Source organism: Ischnura elegans, chromosome 11, assembly GCF_921293095.1.
Source record: "Ischnura elegans chromosome 11, ioIscEleg1.1, whole genome shotgun sequence".
NCBI lineage: Eukaryota > Metazoa > Arthropoda > Insecta > Odonata > Coenagrionidae > Ischnura > Ischnura elegans.
The window spans coordinates 61,492,297-61,510,738 of record NC_060256.1 but is presented as its reverse complement, the minus strand read 5'-3'; the positions used below and the strand labels follow the sequence as shown (position 1 = coordinate 61,510,738).

Here is an 18,442-nt window from a genome sequence, read left to right as displayed (position 1 = left end):
TCTAATTTCTACAAATAAAGTTACATTTCAACAAAAATAGAGTGTTATCATATCAATGCATATCTCGTGGACAAAGTACGCCACGGGCCCGGTCATTTAAAAATATCAGGCGCGCCCGGTCGAGGGTTAATATTGAAACATATAGCTGCCACAATTATTTATGATTAGGCATAAAAATTTCCTTTTTTTGAAATAAGAAATCTTAATATTTAATTTTTCACAGAAGCAGCTATGGACTACAAAGAGTTAAAGCGCAAATGACCTCAGCTGTCGATCACCTCCTCCAAATACCATTCATTGAATAGGATAGTTTCCTTCATCAAAGAAAAGGAAAGGCTTTGATTGCAGTTCGTTACCCACCATTAGTGTATTCTTAATATTCAACTTACTTGGTTTTAGAAATCCCAGTTTAAGCGAATGACAATGGTCAATTTTAACCGCATTTGAAAAAGGCCAGATTATCGCTCATGCGATGCCACTCCACGTGACGTCACAGGGACCTAGTTTCTATACGAGTAGATAGGAGTTTTACATCGTCTGAGATTACCAATGCATGCATGAGGCACAGAGCTCAGGGAAACATATCCTAATAATCACCTATTAAAACTAGCTATGGTCGGAAAGTTTCCTCCGTTTGATAAGGTATTAATAATCCATAATTAAGCCAAGCGCTACCTGCTAGCAGGGTACTCTGCTACCTGCTAGCAGCCTGCATCAGCAAACTGCGCCTAGCGGCATACATGTCCCCGCCCCAAGGTCACTTCACTATGCGGCAGCGGGAACCAGAATGACGTCACACTGGGTTTTCCCGGCATTCATACTTAGCCGTCGCGTTTTCGCGCGCTTGAAAATTTTCAGTTTTCATTTAATCGCGAAAAATAGATATCGTCATTTAAAAATCTAAAAGTGTGAAATGCGTACTCCAGGAGTAATAATCTTTCGATTTAGGCAATAAAAAAATAAAAGGTAAGCATCCTATTAAAACATATGAGAAAGATATTTGTTACTCACATCCTGCTGACATCTTTGGTAAGATTCCCGGGGATGTCTAAGATATCGTCTCCGCTGCATCGACACTCCACTTCCATTTCCTTTCCATCCTCTGTCGTGTTCCAACATCCGCTCTGCAAGAACACCCTCTCCAGAGACTCCGTGTCCCTCTTCTCCTCGTCTGCAGTGCCGAAGAGCGGCGTCAACCAACCTCCGAAGGTCCCATCGGGTCCCACGTCGTGCGGGTCCGAGAAGTGCGGTGGGCCCTCCGACGGATAAGGGTCTTCCACGCTGTAGACTTCGCCCATGCCGAGGGCCCCAGAGGTCGTTGCGAAGGCGATGGTTGGGAAGAGGAGCAGTAAAACGGCGGAAGATGTATACAGGAACCAGATGGATTCCCGACGATGCCGAACATTTCCCCCACGTCTGCCACCAGCTCCATCACCGTCACTAGAAAGACAATGCAACAAATCACAATTTAATTCTGGATTTCAGCCTTGGCCACAAATCAAAATACCTATACAGTAGGATAGGCTGAAAAAGGTTTTTAATTAATTAATTTTCTCTAATTTTTATTTATAATTATTAATTTTCTCTACTTGGGAAAGTTTCGTAATGATATCAGAATCTAACAAACAAGTTTTTTTATGAAATCGGATAATAGTATTAACCACATCCGCCCGAGCTCTAAAGTTTAAAATAAAAAACTCAGGCTGATTTTAGGAAAAAAAACATTTTTAATTGAGACAATTTTCATGCAAATATGGAATTTTGAATAATATTAAACCATGGATACATGTATATAGTTTACGCACTGCAAATTGAAGTGCTGTATTGTATACTGGGTGTTCTAAAAAGAATATGCAATAATTCAGGAGATACGTGATTGTTTTTTCGATGCTTACGAGTTTCTTTTTGATGTTTACTTTCTTTGCGATGTATATCATTTTGTGATTTCAACAAAATTTCATGTTCGCTTTCTTTATTTGGTTTATTAATTACATGAATTGCATTATTTCAGGTGTGATTAAAAGGACTTTACTAATAGTTACAAAGGTTTTTCAACATCAAAAAAGTAATTAGAAAGCCTTTATAATTCCCTTTATGACTAATGCACAATTCGATACCTCCACTGAAAAAACGCTCAACAATCGCCCACCGAATCCAATCCGCTCATCTAGTAGCCCAACAGTACGAATCCGCTCAGCTAGCTGTGTCCGGATCATAAACGCTCATCTCCTATTCTCCAATCTTAGAGGTGAGCGTTTACACTACGGACATTGTAAGCTGAGCGGATTCGTATTGTTGGGCAACTAAATGAGCGGATTGGATTCGGAGGGCGATTATTGAACGTTTTTGCAGTGGAGGTATCGAATTATTCTGCTAACAAGGTCTCGAAAAAGATCTTCATCATGAAGCACATTCGACGTTGAATAAATTGAACATTTACATAGACCTGCTTAATGATTTGTTTCCGCTAAGTTATTCCAGGAGTGCCATAGGCCATTATGCGAAAGAATAACGAGAAAATATTAATAGCATCCACCTTCTATACTCTTATTGATAACTAAAATACACAGTGCCGCACGTAACAATTTCGATCAACCCCAGTATGCACGTGCAGGACTCAAACCTTAGTCATCACTTTCTTGCATTACTTTTGAATAATTTATGAAATCGGACGATAGTCTTAATGCGATATGATTCAAGTTGATGGAACACACCTCCGCGTAAGTCACCCAACTGATTTGAAGCAATCTTTCCAAAGACTCCAAATGCTTATTTTACATATCCCGGCTTATACATTTCATTACAAGTATTTATTCCTTCATATTATAGTAATTTACTGGATTAAAAAACGTCTTATTGGATTTTTGTAGGATTAATGAAGAAAAATTCCTTTCATGTTATTCCTTATATGCAGCGTGAAATAACTGTTTTGATAGCTTCTTACGCATGAGAAACGTTTCTTAGGAGATAATGCATTGTAAAATATACTTCAACAAGAATACAAGCGGAATATCTTGAGTCTTTAGGCTGACCTTTCTAACGCCCCTGAGTCCCAGATGGCGCCACAGCCACACGAGAGAAAAATATAGCGTCTTTAGTCATGCCAACGTGACCAGAAAGAAGATGAGGTGGCATGTCCACTTTATTAATCGCTCAGACGTGATCACACGCTTGTGAGTGATAAGTAATGAGAAGTCCAATTGTACATCTTTCTCCGGCCATTTCTGTATGCACTGCATATAATAATAAACAGATGACTAAATAAATTAAACTGCTATCTAACTAAAAAATAGAGGTCGTAATTATTCAGGATGTTTCTGGAGGAATCTGAAATAATTCAGGAGGTGTAAGGGGTGACAATTTTAAGCATTTTTTTGTCCATAAACATGGGGTCACAACTCCTCAGTTACTGAGCTATGGCAACGCAAATATTTTGTTTGATGCACTTCGAAGTTACCACTAAAATAGTTTTTCTTGGTTATTCTGCCTTTTCGGCATTTTATTCAATACTCAATTCAATTTTTAAGGACATTTGATAATTAAGGTTGGACGAGAATGTGCGATTATAATTGCATGAAACAATTTACCATTGAACTTTATTTAAAGAGAGCCTTGAGCGAGAACCAACAATGCGATTGCGTATTCTCATTCATTTCTTGGTTGTGTTATTGAAATAAGATTGCGTACTATCAACCTCAGATTAATTTTCTAGGTAACCGCAAAGCGCATCGAAAATAATGTTTGTGTTGCCATGGCTCAGTAACTATGGAGTAGCCATCTCATGTTTATAGGACAAAAAATGCTTAAAAATGTCCCCGGACCACCTTCTGAAGTATTGCATATGCCTCCAGAAGCAAGCTGTATTCTTGGAAATCGGATGTCCAATTAATACGTCAAAACTTTCATTAAAAGTACGAAACTTGACATCCTTTCCGTAACGGGAATAAATTAGAATTTTATCATAGTACCAATCAACTGAGATGCTACCGAAGGTTCTCCTGCCGTTTGTTGCCTTTATTAACATTTCATGTAAATCAATGGCGCTCTTTATAATACGCTTTTTTTAAGGATTTTTTCTCAATATCTCATTGAACGTTTTGCAATTGAAACCAAAACTTCAGAGATTATTTCGGAAGCTAATGAAATTTTCGTAGTGGTAATGACAATAGGGAAGTGCACTAGTGTTTCAAATGCACCAAACACATTCTTTAAATTGGAGTTCAGAATAACATAATGTCGTAAAACCACAGTTTAAATCCTAATAGTGAATACTTTATTCGAGATGACCGTCTGAAATATGGAAAAATTCAAAGGCCGCGAAAACGGGTGTCCATGTTGAATATTGGCCGTGACGTCACAAGGCAGTAGCAGAAGGCAGGTTCTACACCGTTTAGTTCTACCACATTGCATTGTCTATTGCATAGAAAAATTACAGAATTTGAGGGTATCCGTTTTTTGCTGTCATAAAATATCTTCAGAATATATATGTGGCTGCTTCTCTTTTGAGTAAACGACTTCATCATTGCGTAATATATTAATATTCATTTACGTGTCAACTTCAAGTTTGGAAAGAGTAGTACGAATAGCACATTGAATCTTTAATAAATGCATGATGGCATTTATTTTTCGCTGGGTATATTTTGACACAATGCCGTTTATCATGCCAAAACGTTTTTTGTAAGAACCGAGTCAAACTAATAAACCTATTTCAGACGTTTGCTGCAAGACTTATTCGTTGCGTATGTATTCACGCCGGCCGGAACGTTCGCCCTTCGCAACTAGAATCATGGGATGTTAGCCTTATTTCCGAGCTGGCTGGTTGTTGCAATGGTTCGCTGTCCAGGATGGGTTCAAGAAAAGATAATCTTGGTTGGGAGAAGGAAAATTCCAACGATTTATAAATGGTATACCAAACTTTGATGTATTTATGGTTACTGAATTTTTGAATAAGGAGGACAGGTTCAACGCTCCATAGAAATGCGAGACGTTAAGGCTAACAAGGGGAGACCGCGTACCCTGCTGCATCTTTTTCAATTAGGGCGTTAGTTAGGCTGTAATTAATTAATTTTCATGCGTTACTTTTTACTAATTATATATATAAATTTAAAATGTCCATTATTTTTCCATGGGTCGGTTGGGGTAGTGGTAGCGTGCACGTTTGTTAGAATAGATCTCACCCAAAGGACCGTGGTTCAAGACTGCGTCACGGCATTATTTTTTGTTGTCTTCATTGTGATTATACGGCATCAAGTTTATCATTAATTATAATTGCGGCAATTATTGACATGAGACAATTTTTTTATCATCATTATGGCGTTTAGGTATTTTAGCAGTGTCACTACAAACGCAGAGATACGATGACTACAAGGGTTGGTGTGCGCTAAAATGTTAATTTTTTCTTTGCTTATACTGACCAACTTCCACATTAAAAATGAAAACCACTCTTGCAAGAGCACATACCATTAAAGGCTCGCGGCAAGCAACAATATGCGTACAGGCATAATTAATAAGAACACAAAGCGAATATAAAATGCCATATATCTCGAACACTTGTAATTCACATTACTCCAAAGGGAGTTTACTTACTCAGTACATACCTCAGTACCTTGTACTCAGTACCTACCAGTTTACCTCAGTAGCAGTGCTAAAAGAACCATTCTGAAATATAATTTCAACTAACAAATAGGATGAAATAAAAGTTGATAACCCTGGACCGGGCGCGCTGGCGTTTAAAATACGTCAATCTTTGAAAACCAAGGATTTCGACATTGTACGTACATTCTGGGCTATAATGGTCTCGTGTATTCTTACAATGTACTTTGACTGCCTATATTGCGAGTTTTCAAAGTTCGAGGTATTGTAGCTAATTTTTTGGATCAGCAAGATGAACCCGTCACCAGTGGAGTACAAATTACGCCGCGCGACCTGCCGTGTACCTTTATATCTGTATCACCTATAAATGTACTAATTTCAACAAATAAAGATTAACTTTAACAAAAATCGTTTGTTATCATATATGCACATATCATGGGCAAAGTACGCATTTTGCCCGGTCGTGTAAAAAAACAGTCGCGCCATAATTCTTTAACCAAACTACTTTCAGTTTATAAATTACGTAGGTCTACGCGGAAGATGCTATATTTTGACTCAACACACTTTCTGATGTGACTGAGGTACCCATTAAGTAAATTATTATAATATAAATATCAATTTGATCTTACAATACCTTCAAATGATCTTCAAAACAGAATACCATCGATAGGTAAAAGTCAGGAGTAGCCTTGAACCATTTATTCCGTATAGCTTGTGCTTAAGGCACGGAAATGAATATCTTCTCCAGGCTTTTGTTTCGACGTCGAGATGAAATTTGGAACAAAAAGTCATTTATAATTCTATTTTGAATTCATGTTTTCGGTACAAGACGACATTTTTAGGAAGCAAACTCCACCGATTCCCGGAAACTCTCGCCGCGCTGAAGAAGGCGACGGAATTCAGCGATACTCCACTGGTGACTACTGCCTTGTGACGTCACATCTCAATCAAGATGGAGGCACTGTGTTTCAGCGCAACATGAAATTTTCCGACTTTCAAAACGTTTTAAAGTGCATACCCCAGATGCAGAAAATAAAAGTGACTATACTAATGTTTCTTTTTTAGGCTAAACTTTCAAATTCAGCAATAAAAAAAAATGAGTGCACTTCCCTATTAGTTCTGTGGAAGCAATACCAAAACTGCGAAAATTGTTGTGGAAAAATTATTTAAAGCTAAAATACATAAGGTTCAAGAAATTATCAGCACAGCGTTCTTTTTTAATTTTTTATGCCCTAACTTTTGGAATTAGTGTACAATAGTGTTTGTCGTTGAAACACATAATATTATGTTTTCTCAAGACTGTTCAAAGATCCAGATAAATTAACAAAACATGAACGTCATTCAAGAATTTGGACATAATTTTGATCAGTACAATAAAAACAGAAAACTTTTTCTTAAAATTTAATTATTTAGGGTAAATAATAGCGCTGAACGTAGACGCTCATTAAAAAAAACGTGGAGGTCAACTTTGAAACCAAAAGCTTGTGTTTTAATACCGAAAAAGGAAAAGGTGATGATAAAAACTTATAAATAATTTTTTACCGTCTTTTTAAACATTTAATTTAATGTAAGAAATATTTAGAACCGTTATAAACCGAGTGTAAAAAAATCTCACTCACTTAGTGAGTCAACCCAAAGATTAGTTTGGGTGGGTGAGGTTAGGGCTCACCCAGAACCAAGACAGGCATTTGGATTTCGTGCACTCAAGGTGGGGGTAGCTTCCTTCGCCACTGTACTGCAATTTAACTAAAATAATTGACAAAATTCTTCGTTTCAAATTCATTATTTCCACATCCTTGCGTTCAGCCGAAATAGGAGGAAAACGTGTTACCACAGAAGGAACGTGATTTCCATACTAGAATATAAAATGTAGATTCCCCAATCAATTAACTCAAGAGCCTGTTCAAAAGGAAGCAAACTAATCTTGACTGGGCTTCTTCATTTCAGACGGATTCCTATGAAGTCAGGTCGATCGGTTTTCTGATACCTTATAAATGCCGGCCTCGGTAGTGCCGGGGTTAAGTCCTCGTCTGCAAACCTAGAGGTCGCGGGTTCGAATCCCGTCTTGGTGGATTGACCACCACCAATGGCATGGATGTCTATGATTTTCAATCAAGTTAATTGTAAGAGAGGACAATGTTGTCCTAAATTCGCTTGAAAAACAAAGACGAAATTATTATTTTGTTTTGCGGGAGTTTGAATAATTTGTAAAATTAAACCCAATTTTATTAACCCAACCTATCTATGTACTATCAAAATAAATTCTCAACGGAACTACCCATGATGAAGCCGGAAGGAATAATTCATATGAGAGGTATATTACATTTTTGGAAGTTTTTATTCACCGACCTCGGTAATAAGAAAAGGTGAAGTCCTTGCTCGCAAAACCGAAGTTTGCCGGCTAGAGTTCCACTTACATCAGCTCTATTCAAGCCATAGGTGTTTTAATCGTAACTGGTTAAGTGTTGGAAGTATTTTGGTTTAGAATCCGAAGTTTATGGGTTAGGTTAGCTCTATTTTAAGCATAGATATTTGTCATCGTAAGTTGTTTTGTTGGCAGGCAAGGAATTTACTCGGCCGCCACCGAGAAGCTATGAAGCAGGGGAAGCATATGAAGCTAAACACAGTCAAGGATGAAAGACTGCATAATTTCTGATAAAAATTTCCAATTTGACCTGTTTTCGAGGCACTTGGATATTAATTATTCACATCTTGGCGAAATGCCTGAAAACACAGCCGAAATCTGTGAAATTAATTCAAACTTGGTCGCATACATGGAAGCCAAAAACGTTCTCATAAACATTAACTCTTTCTGTTTAAACTATAATGCTTTAATTTACTTATTCCTACACCACCGAAAACAGCACCGTAGGCCTTTAACATATTTATTTAACATAACAATGAAACATCCAAGAACATCCATGCCCTGAATCGGGGAACCTACTCGGGCGGGACTCGAACTCGATATCTCTTGTGTGGCAGGTAAGGACTTTACCCCACCACTACCGAGATCATATTAAGCTGAGCAGGGTCAAGGAAGAGAAACTTTGAACTTCGCTGGAGTATTTCTGCTTTACTTGCTTATGGCTGGTGTCCTAACACCCCCTGCCACGCACCCTTTAGGCCGTTTTACACGGAACACAGAATTGCACAATCTGACGTACGTGCGAAGGCGCAATCAAAATTGCGTCGTGTAAAGCGGTGAATTGCTAGAACACATGCGAGAATGCGTGGATGCGAGACGGCAAAATAGCCCCTATTCTAATTTCGTTCATACATTCGCGCAATTCCACGCCATTTTAGAAATTAATGCAGCTCTGACCTGCGCAATTCCGTGCCCCGTGTCAAACGGCCTTTTGAGTCAAATCGCGGGGTGGTATGTAGATGTTTAAAACATAATGCCTCGAAGCTTATTCAAGCTATCTACGGTCAAGGAAGAAAAACTTTGAAATTCGTTAGAGCATTTCCATTTTATTTGCAAACGGCTGGTGTTCTAACAGCCCCCGCGACACACCTACTGAGTTGACTCGCGGGGTAGCATGTAGGCGTAGGGGTAACAGCGAGGTCTTCGATCGAATACCGCACATTGGGTCACGCCCCCTAAACGACTCAATGTCATGAGCACTAAACCATTTCATTTAGCGCCCCGCGAGCACGCTATTGAAACCCTATGAGCCACGTCCAGACTCGCTTAAACCGCCGCTGAACGACACATTTTCAAAGGGTATCATGAGCTGTAGCGTAGGAGAACTCCCTCTAAGGGGGAGGATGTCGCTATGGCGAATTAATTTGATGCTTGTCGAGGCGGCTTGACACGTACCACATTGGAATTTACCCCCGCAGCCCACTCGCTTGCTCAAGGCTCGCTTCTCTCTTCAATGGCGAGGGGGAAACTATTAACATGTGACATGCCAACCCGTACTATCATGCCCGCCCCAGTGGGGATAAGGTTTTTGAAGTAACCAAACGATGTCCGTGGGTCCTGTCGCGAGGGCTCATATCATGCACGTGCACAAAAAAAGAAAACGGTAAACCATGTCATTCACTTAAAAAAGATATACAAAGATATGGTAGGGTCTCCCTATTTTAATTTTACAAAATATTGCCTGATAACGACCGCAAGCCAGTTGAAACACGTGAAGTAAAGTTTTTGTAATTAAAATACGTAGACAGTGCGGTTTGTTGAATTACCTTTTAGCCATGCCGTTCTACGATACGATAAAATGCCCCCTATTAACAGAAAAAAGTAATGTTAAATTATTGGGACAAGAAGATGGCCTCATTTTTTCCGCGGAAAACTTGCTTTGGGTGGTAGTATCAAGATTAGGAGTCTTAGATATTTATGGCGGGATAAATTAAGGTATAAATGAATGATCAGTGATAGTTAACAGTCTATTATCGAAAGTATATCTATACTGTAAACAATTGAGGAATATTTCATTTGTTATCGTAACATATATATCTAATAATGGTAAGGGCATCGTAAGTCATTTAGGCGTTTTAGTGATACAGGGAAACCCTCCGCTGACTGAAAAGGAGAAATGGTAGCTTAAGGAGACGACCGCTACATGCAGGTGATATGTACATTGTGTTAGGTAATATGAACATACCAAGCCCTCCACAGAAGACAGATGGCATCAAATAAATGGAATTCCAGTTAAAATCGTCAAAAATACCATTGCATGCCATAGGTATTATTCTAATGGAGATATAATATTTTTTTTAGAAAAGACAATGCAGCGATAATTCAGTCTAGACAGAGCGATAGACTATTTAGCTACATCATGACAGGGAACTCGGGACTAAAAATGCTGCGGTTGGTATCGGTTCTTTACACAGAAAATGATTAATCGTCTATGTTTTGATTTAGTTGTTTAGATAAATTTTCTCTCGGAAAAACATAAGAAATTTAGGTTATGTGTACTGCATAGGAAATGCATAACATAGGAGGAGTAAAATTTTTGAATATTCAGGACATAGTAATAATGAAACGCCTTTAATGGGGAAAGATTCAGGTTATTAATTCAGATTCAGGAGCGAAGTCAACGCAATGTATGCGTCGAAGTCAAAAGTCGAACAATGAATTTATATTAAATCATTAAATCAATGTGACTTACGTTTTTACTCAATTTGACATATTCACGTACCATTATGTTATTAATTCCAGTCAGTTTATTAAATTTGTCTCGAATTCATGGATAAAGGATGACATTATTTCTCATTACTTACACAGGATTACACATTAGGAGAGAAATTACTTCATGGTAGCGTTTTGAATTGGAGGATAAATTAACCCTTTAAAGGTAAATACTAAGAAGGAGAGGTTTGAATACTTGAAGAACATTAGCCAAACTGAATTGTCTTCAAAAACTCAGCAGTGCAATATAACCGTAGTATGCACCATTAAAGCGAGTGATCGCAACTATATATTTATACAGCATTATATAAATAATGCTCAAAAATAAATTTAAGAGAGGAAGAGCTTGAAAACAGCATTAAGAGTCACTTGTACCAAAATGAGAAATTTATCTATCTTCCTCCATAGTGAGTTCATTTTTTACTCAATATGATTAATTCACGTACCATTGCATTACTAATTCAAGTCAGTTTATTAAATTTGTCTCGAATGCGTGATAAAAAGACGACATTATTTCTCATAGATTACACCTACATCAGGAGATCAATTACATCCCGGTAGCGGTTTGAATTGAAGGTTAAAATAACCATTTAAAGGTAAATATTACTGAAGGAGAGGCTTGAATACCTGATGATCAATTGCCAAACTGAATTGTCATCAAAAACTTAGCAAAATAATTTTACCGTGGTATGCATCATTAAAGCTAGAGACTATAACTATATCGTGGTAGAGCTTTCTATTGAGAATGCTCAATGAATTCGAATGAGGAAGAGCTCGAAAACAGCTTCAAGAGCCACGTAAACCAAAAGGAGGCAACACAAATCGCTCATTCAAGTCACAAAGGCCCATTGTCTCAAATCAATGAACAGGCATCTCCATGCGTGGGTTAAGTCAGCGATCCAAGTCAGAAAATCGTTAATCAACGACGTGGCAGATTTCACGGATGAGGAACTTATCATAATGACAGCCAGGGGAGTAGTTTCCGGAAAACAACGAGGAGAAGGGAGGCATTGCACTCACTGATCTTATACATACTAATGCTTTAGGGTTTTTTCATAGAGCTTCACGCCGTAATCTATCTAATATGACATTTCTAAATAAACTCCGTAACTGCTTTGCATATTAAAGCACTTAATAAAATGTTTAAAAAAGTTTACGTTCATGCATCATACAGGAAAATACCATACAATTATTGCTACAGTCTGACTGGGAAAAAAATACTACTACCTTTGACATAAAAGACGATTATATAATTTAGATTAATTAGGGAAGCATTGGGACATCGGCATAGGAGATGATAGGTGCTTTGAAAATCATTGCCTCCAAATATATCAACTGTGTCTCCATGAACCGATTGTTAACTAATACGCTCAATAAATTTATTTAAAATTATTCCACGAGGTAAATAACAAATAAACTGGGAATGAAATTTGCGGAATTTTCTAACATTGGAAAATTGTCATTGGAATCCTGGGTTTATGGCATTCTTTCATTTTATTCAATGCTTACGAAGCTATGAACTTCATAAAATTCCATTTAATTACTACCTTGTTAACGACGGACAAGGGTTTACATTGTCACCAGCGCTGAATCAAAACCGATTTTTCGGAACATGAATAAAAATGGATTATCTTATCTACACATGAAATTCATGATTTGCTTTCTTAACATCCTCTATTCGAAATTCTCTCCAAAATGTTTATAGCTATACAAGAAAAATTATGAGAGGTACATTTCATGCCATTTCATCAAGTGAATTAACAAAAATAATTTAATCCGAAAAAAATGCACTGATTTCTTTTCATTGTCACCTACTTTAAAAACAACCGGGGCCTCAATATTCCTGCTTCAAAATTCATCATAACGATACTTTAGTAAACCATTAATTTGTAATAGAAAAAACTTTATATTTGGCCTTAACTCGTCTTCTTAGCCCTGAATCGGACCGTGAACATAAATGGCAAAGTTCTGTATTCTATTTTGGAATACTTGTATATAACTATTCTATTCGCTTCCATAGATACTGTAAATTGTGTAACGTCGAGCCTTTTCCAACTTCATTTTTATTTATTTCATTTAACTATATTTATTTCATTTCGTTCGATATTTGGGTTATTGGTCGTATTAATAAATATATTAACGTATGTTTTGCTTGGATGATGTCTTAGGTTGTTGATTGTTTATTTTAAAGAATGTTCTGTATAGAGTATGCAGTTTATTCCATTTGATTTTTCCCTCCACTTGCACTCCAGTGACAAATGCTCATTTATTCATAAGATAAATGTATATTACGCTGTGAAACTTAGTTTTTTGGTCAAGTGTATATTAATTTTTCAAAAAATAGCAAAATGTTGTGGCGTAAACCCATTTGGGAGCATGCTTGAGAACACATTTAAAAGTTTTATTTGAGTTTTCTTTCACAAATTTCATAATTAATTTTTAAATAAATAAGATACACAAAAAAATTTAAAAATCAGTTGGTAAGTTAGATCGGTCCTTAGAGGGTTAATAGACCAACGCAAATCAAAGTGACGGATTAGATGTATCTATTGTATTTATAACGGTAACGCGCGTTTTATCCACGAGACCGCTGTTCATTTTTTTAAATTTATTTATTTATTTTTTTTATTTTATTCTCAAACCACCGGATACAGCTCTTATTGGCCATTTTACACCGGGGTGTTCAACGAATGTAACAAGTAAACGTACACAAACGACCATGCCCTGGACCGGGGAAACCTACCCAGGCGGGACTCGAACACGCGACCTCTTGTTTGGCAGGCGAGAACGTTACCCCACCGCCACCGAGGCCGGCGATAAATAAATTGATATTAAAATACTAAATTGTATTTATAGATAAAGAAAAAGGTTACATTCAATGTCGAATTTTTTAAATTTTAAAATAAACGAAGAAATACCTCGAATAAAATAATTACTGCTCGTCTAAAATGACGGGTAATGATCCTTCTAGGTAGTTATACAACCGTGGTCCTACTAGTGTTACGAGAGAAGATTTGTAATAAAGAGGGACAATGTCAAATTGAAATGTCAACGGAGTTTATATTTTTTTAGAGATCCCGACGTCACAATAGATCAAATGCGAGCTCCAAAGAAAAGGAGTACAGTGAATTCATCGAATAACGGAGCCACTCAGAGTCATGCATATGGAGGGTATACCAAATAGGCTATCTTATTCTTCCTATCCGCCAACACATGCCGTATGCGGAGCGCAATGCATGGACCTATATATGGAGGGAGATAGCTATAAATTGGTGAGGTTCCAAGTTCAAGGGCACGTTTCATTGGAGCTCACGCAATCGGGCCGCTAGAAATAGTTCGAGTGCAAGGTCACAAAGGATGGAATGGATATGCATAGAGCAGGCAAAATTTCATCCTTTCGGTGACGTTTGCCAGAAGCGAAAAGAGGGAGAGGAGGGAATAGAGAGGGAGTTCCAGAAGCGATGGGAAGATCAGTTTTATTAAGACACGCTTAATTCTTCCGATTTTACCCAAGAATTTATTATTTTCTCGTACTTTCGCCCTTGTTATCATTTCAATGATTTAGTTATTTACTGGCGTTTATTAGTGGGATGCCAGAAGCAAAAGGGAAATAAGCAGTAGAATACAACAGGCAAAAATAGCTTTCAACAAGAAGAGAAAGATATACGTTTCAAAAAACATGAGTATCAAGATTAGGATGAATCTACTCAAAACTTTTGTATGGAGCATAATGCTTTATGGTAGTGAAACTTGGACGATAGGAGCAGCAGAGAAAAAAAGAATTGATGCTTTTGAACTATGGTGCTACCGTAGAATGTTAAAAGTTTCATGGGTAGACCGGGTAACGAATGAGGAGATACTGGAAAGGCTGGGAGTGAAAGCAGGCCTGTGGAGTATTCTAACTGCAAGGAGAAGTAAATGGGTTGGAAATTTACTGAGACAAAATAATGGATTGGTAAAAACAGTTTTAGAGGGCACTGTGGAGGGGAAGAGGGGCAGAGGAAGGCCGAGGTTGAGCTATATCACCCAAGTAATGAAGGACATGGGCTGCAACAGCTACCTAGAGCTGAAGAGGCTGGCGGAGGACAGACAGAGATAGAGAGACTGCTGCAAACCAACCCAAGGGTTGATTACTTAGAAGAAGATTAGTGGGAAAATAACGCGAATATCCACGAATTTGCAATGAGAGAAAAGTCAGTTCTTCTATTAGGTGAATTAAGACACGCTTATTTCTTCTGATTTTACCCAAGAACAAATAATTTTCCCCCACTTTCGCCCTTTTAATCATTTCAATGGTTTAAATACTTATGGGCGTTTATTAGTAGGACAATGACATGAATATCCAGGAAATTACGATGAGTCCGCCACCAAAAAATCGAAATTATCGAAAATCGGCTACCGAGCATCTCTCGAGTGACATTAAAGACTATGGCATAGCGATCGCTCTCTGGAGTATTGCCCTATAATCGAAGCCTCCCCATTTCATTGTCATCAGTTATAATATAGGTTATCTTGCTGTGTTTTTATATTACATCATTCAAACTTAAATGAAACCAATGGCCTTTGCCGGCCTCGGTGGCGGCGTGGTAAGTCCTCGCCTGCCAAACATGAGGTCGCGGGTTCGGGGCCCGCCTGGGTACGTTACCCTTATCCAGGGCGTGGTTGTTCGTGTACGTTTAATTGTTGAATTGTTGAATCGATTTAAAATGGCCTATGAGAGCTGTATTCGGAGGTTTGGGAATAAAATAAAAAAAAATTTAAAAATGGAAAGATGGGAATTGTTTCAGGCTACACGTGCTGAAAATCCGATGCATCCACTAAAACTTACGTAAACTATAAATGGTAATTTTCACTCATTAATATAACTCTCCAATATCGTAACCATGGTCGGGAGTGGGCTTTTATATTAATTATGTTTGTAAATTACCATTTGTCGTTTATCATTAATTTATTATGGATTCATGGGAAGAAATTTGGCGCAGCGCTGAGTGATTCGCGGATAGGAATCACGTTTATACAACATTTCATCCTATATTATCATTGAAGATTTGAGCTGCCTCAGCCTAGTTGCCATTTAAATGGTTTAAATACTTATCTGCGTTTATTAGTGGGACAGTAACACGAATGCCCACGAAATTGCAATGAGTAAGCTGCCAAAGAATCGAAATCAAGGAAAACTGGCAGCCGGAACATCTCCCGATTCACATTAAAGACTGAAGCAAAGCAATCGCTCTCTCCAGCATTGTCCTACTACCGAAGCGCTCCCCATTTCATTTCCGAGAGAACTCTTATCTTACGTTCTTCCCTCCCTTGTTTCCTTCCAGCCAGGCACTCCCGATCCATTGCAAAACCCTCTTCGACAATCCACTTTCACTCCGTAGCCCATGGACCTCGCTAACACGAAAGAAAAGGACAAGCTGCCTCCATTCCTCTTCTTCTCTTTCCTCAACCCTAAGGCCTTCGTTATAATCAATCCCTACCGACGGAACCATACGCACTTGGGTTCCCCGATGTATCACGTCCCTTTACACATGCTCCACGGTGGAGATACGAAGGTAAAGTTGTCAAAATCCCAGAACAGAGTAATGTAATTCGAGTCTGATAGACACCAGGTGTTTCAAGGGGCCTTGAGACGTGGGGGTGTTTCAAATATTTTGTTAATAATTTGTACGCCAAATGAAAGAGCGTTTATAGTTTAGTTATTTTTACCCGGCATAAGACCTCACAACGCCCCATTATCTCATCGGACGTAAACTAAATAGGTGCTGTCAGAATCCATACTTTAAGTGGAGCACTAATTCATCCAGCCGAGTCATGTGACTCGAGTATGTTAGACACGAGGTGTCTAAAGAGCTTTAACGCTTGGTAGTTTTTCAAATATTTAGCTAATAAATTATGCGTCAATTAAAAGGGCAACCAAAACAGTTTAGCTTTAAATATAAAACAATCCACGTCCCTGTAAAGTAAACTAACCTAAACATTATCATTTATGGCTAATAATATTTCTCTGACGCAGTTCGTCAACGGAAGAGGACGTTATTGACTCCGTTGACAACTAAAGATAAGAACTATAAGTGTTTTGCGGGTCATTTTGGATCGTATTGGAACTAAGACATGAAAATATAGAGAAAATTTCGACGATTTATGCTCTTTTAAATTATCCCGACGTAGTGTTTCCGCAATTTTACGTTAGGGAGCGCAAATAGTGAAAATGGCAACTAACGAACGAAATATTATTTTGGACCGGATGACTATGCTCCAAGTTTACGCGATCCTCCTGCATATTTTTATATTGGGAACTATATGCAGGTATATAGTGCGTGCCTACAGTATCAGCAACTAACCCAGCAACTAACAGTAATTGGTAGTTATAACCGCTACAGTAGGTATTTTATCATTCAACCGATGATGTCGAAAAATGCACAGAAAGGAATGTCAAAAATATTTTCCCGTTAGCTTGAAATGCAATGCATCATTTTGATTTTAGGAAGTGTCTTAGCAGCAAAAAAAATTGCCGGTTGCCGTTAAGCTATCAGTATTTCTCGCTCTGATGGATGTATGCCAATCTCCATTACGATGGCCGAATTTTAAATTTCCCAATTCAGCAAAAAATTGCCTTCTGAGCTAATATCATTTTTCACATTTTTTCGGTCCGGGCATTCACCGAGTCGATATTAACAACACATTATTCTCCGTCACGTTCAAGGCTAAAAGAGGCTTGTCTCAATCCTCAAACAAAAAATTGAAAGGAAAATCGATTCAATTATAAAGGGAGCTTTCTTTTTTCAAAGGCTGTATATTTTTATGTAAATTTGCTCTTTCCAATGAATTAGGATAGGAAATATTGAACTCTTAAACTGCTAGAAGAATCTTTTGATGTTCATTCAGGTATTAGCTCTATGGAGCATCGTATACAGGAGTCATTATCCTATTTACATAGCTATTACTATATGCAGCGAAGGGACCATATCCGAAGTTATACACGAGGAATTATTGCAAAATAGGCCAGATACCTACTCTTTTGTACTCTCTATTCAGAAATGTGTATGCATTTTCTTTATAAGGAGATTTGAGCACTCAATTTGGTCAATCAAAGCCATGCACTAATCTATAGGGAGAACATATACAAAGCCTTTAAATGTATGACATCTCATAGTAAGGGAATACAAAAAGAAATAGATTCAATGGTTTCCGGCTCAACATTGTGGAAGTTAAAGTTCAACAGTAACAAAACGACTTCGTTACCTTCTACGGATTTGTTTTTTGGTACAACATGTTTAGACATCAATATGTCATTTTCATGTACCTGAAACTTACCTCTTGATCTGTTGAGGTTGAAACATGTTGTACCAAAAAATAAATCCGTGGAAGAAAACGAAGTCGTTTGTCATTTGTGTCTATCAGTAATTTTATTAAGCTGCAAAACTGAGTTTATAATTTAAGTACTGAATGATGTTGACTTATGTGCTTGATTTTCGGGAAAAATATCTGCATCACTCTTCTTTTCTTTTTCATGATTTAAAATGCTTCCAGAAGTCATTAACAAAATGGTATTATTTCTTTTCTCCAATAGGGTGGTTTCCTATTATTTTTTTATTGCCTAAATCGAAAGATTATTACTCCTGGAGTACGTATTTCACGCTTTTAGATTTTTACATGACAATATCTATTTTTCGCGATTAAATGAAAAGTGAAAATTTTCTAGCGCGCGAA

The 18,442-nt window shown here is 37.7% G+C and overlaps 1 protein-coding gene across 1 annotated transcript in view; it reads right to left on the bottom strand.

The window, feature by feature from the left end:
- Positions 1–18,072, bottom strand: part of LOC124167640 — a 174,556-nt gene extending 156,484 nt beyond the window's left edge. The window contains exons 1-2 of the mRNA XM_046545620.1: positions 18,047–18,072; positions 1,012–1,440 (exon numbers count right to left, since the gene is read on the bottom strand). Of these exons, the coding sequence (XP_046401576.1) occupies positions 1,012–1,440; positions 18,047–18,072 (455 nt within the window). The remainder of the gene's footprint in view (positions 1–1,011; positions 1,441–18,046) is intronic.
- Positions 18,073–18,442: the final 370 nt, after the last annotated feature.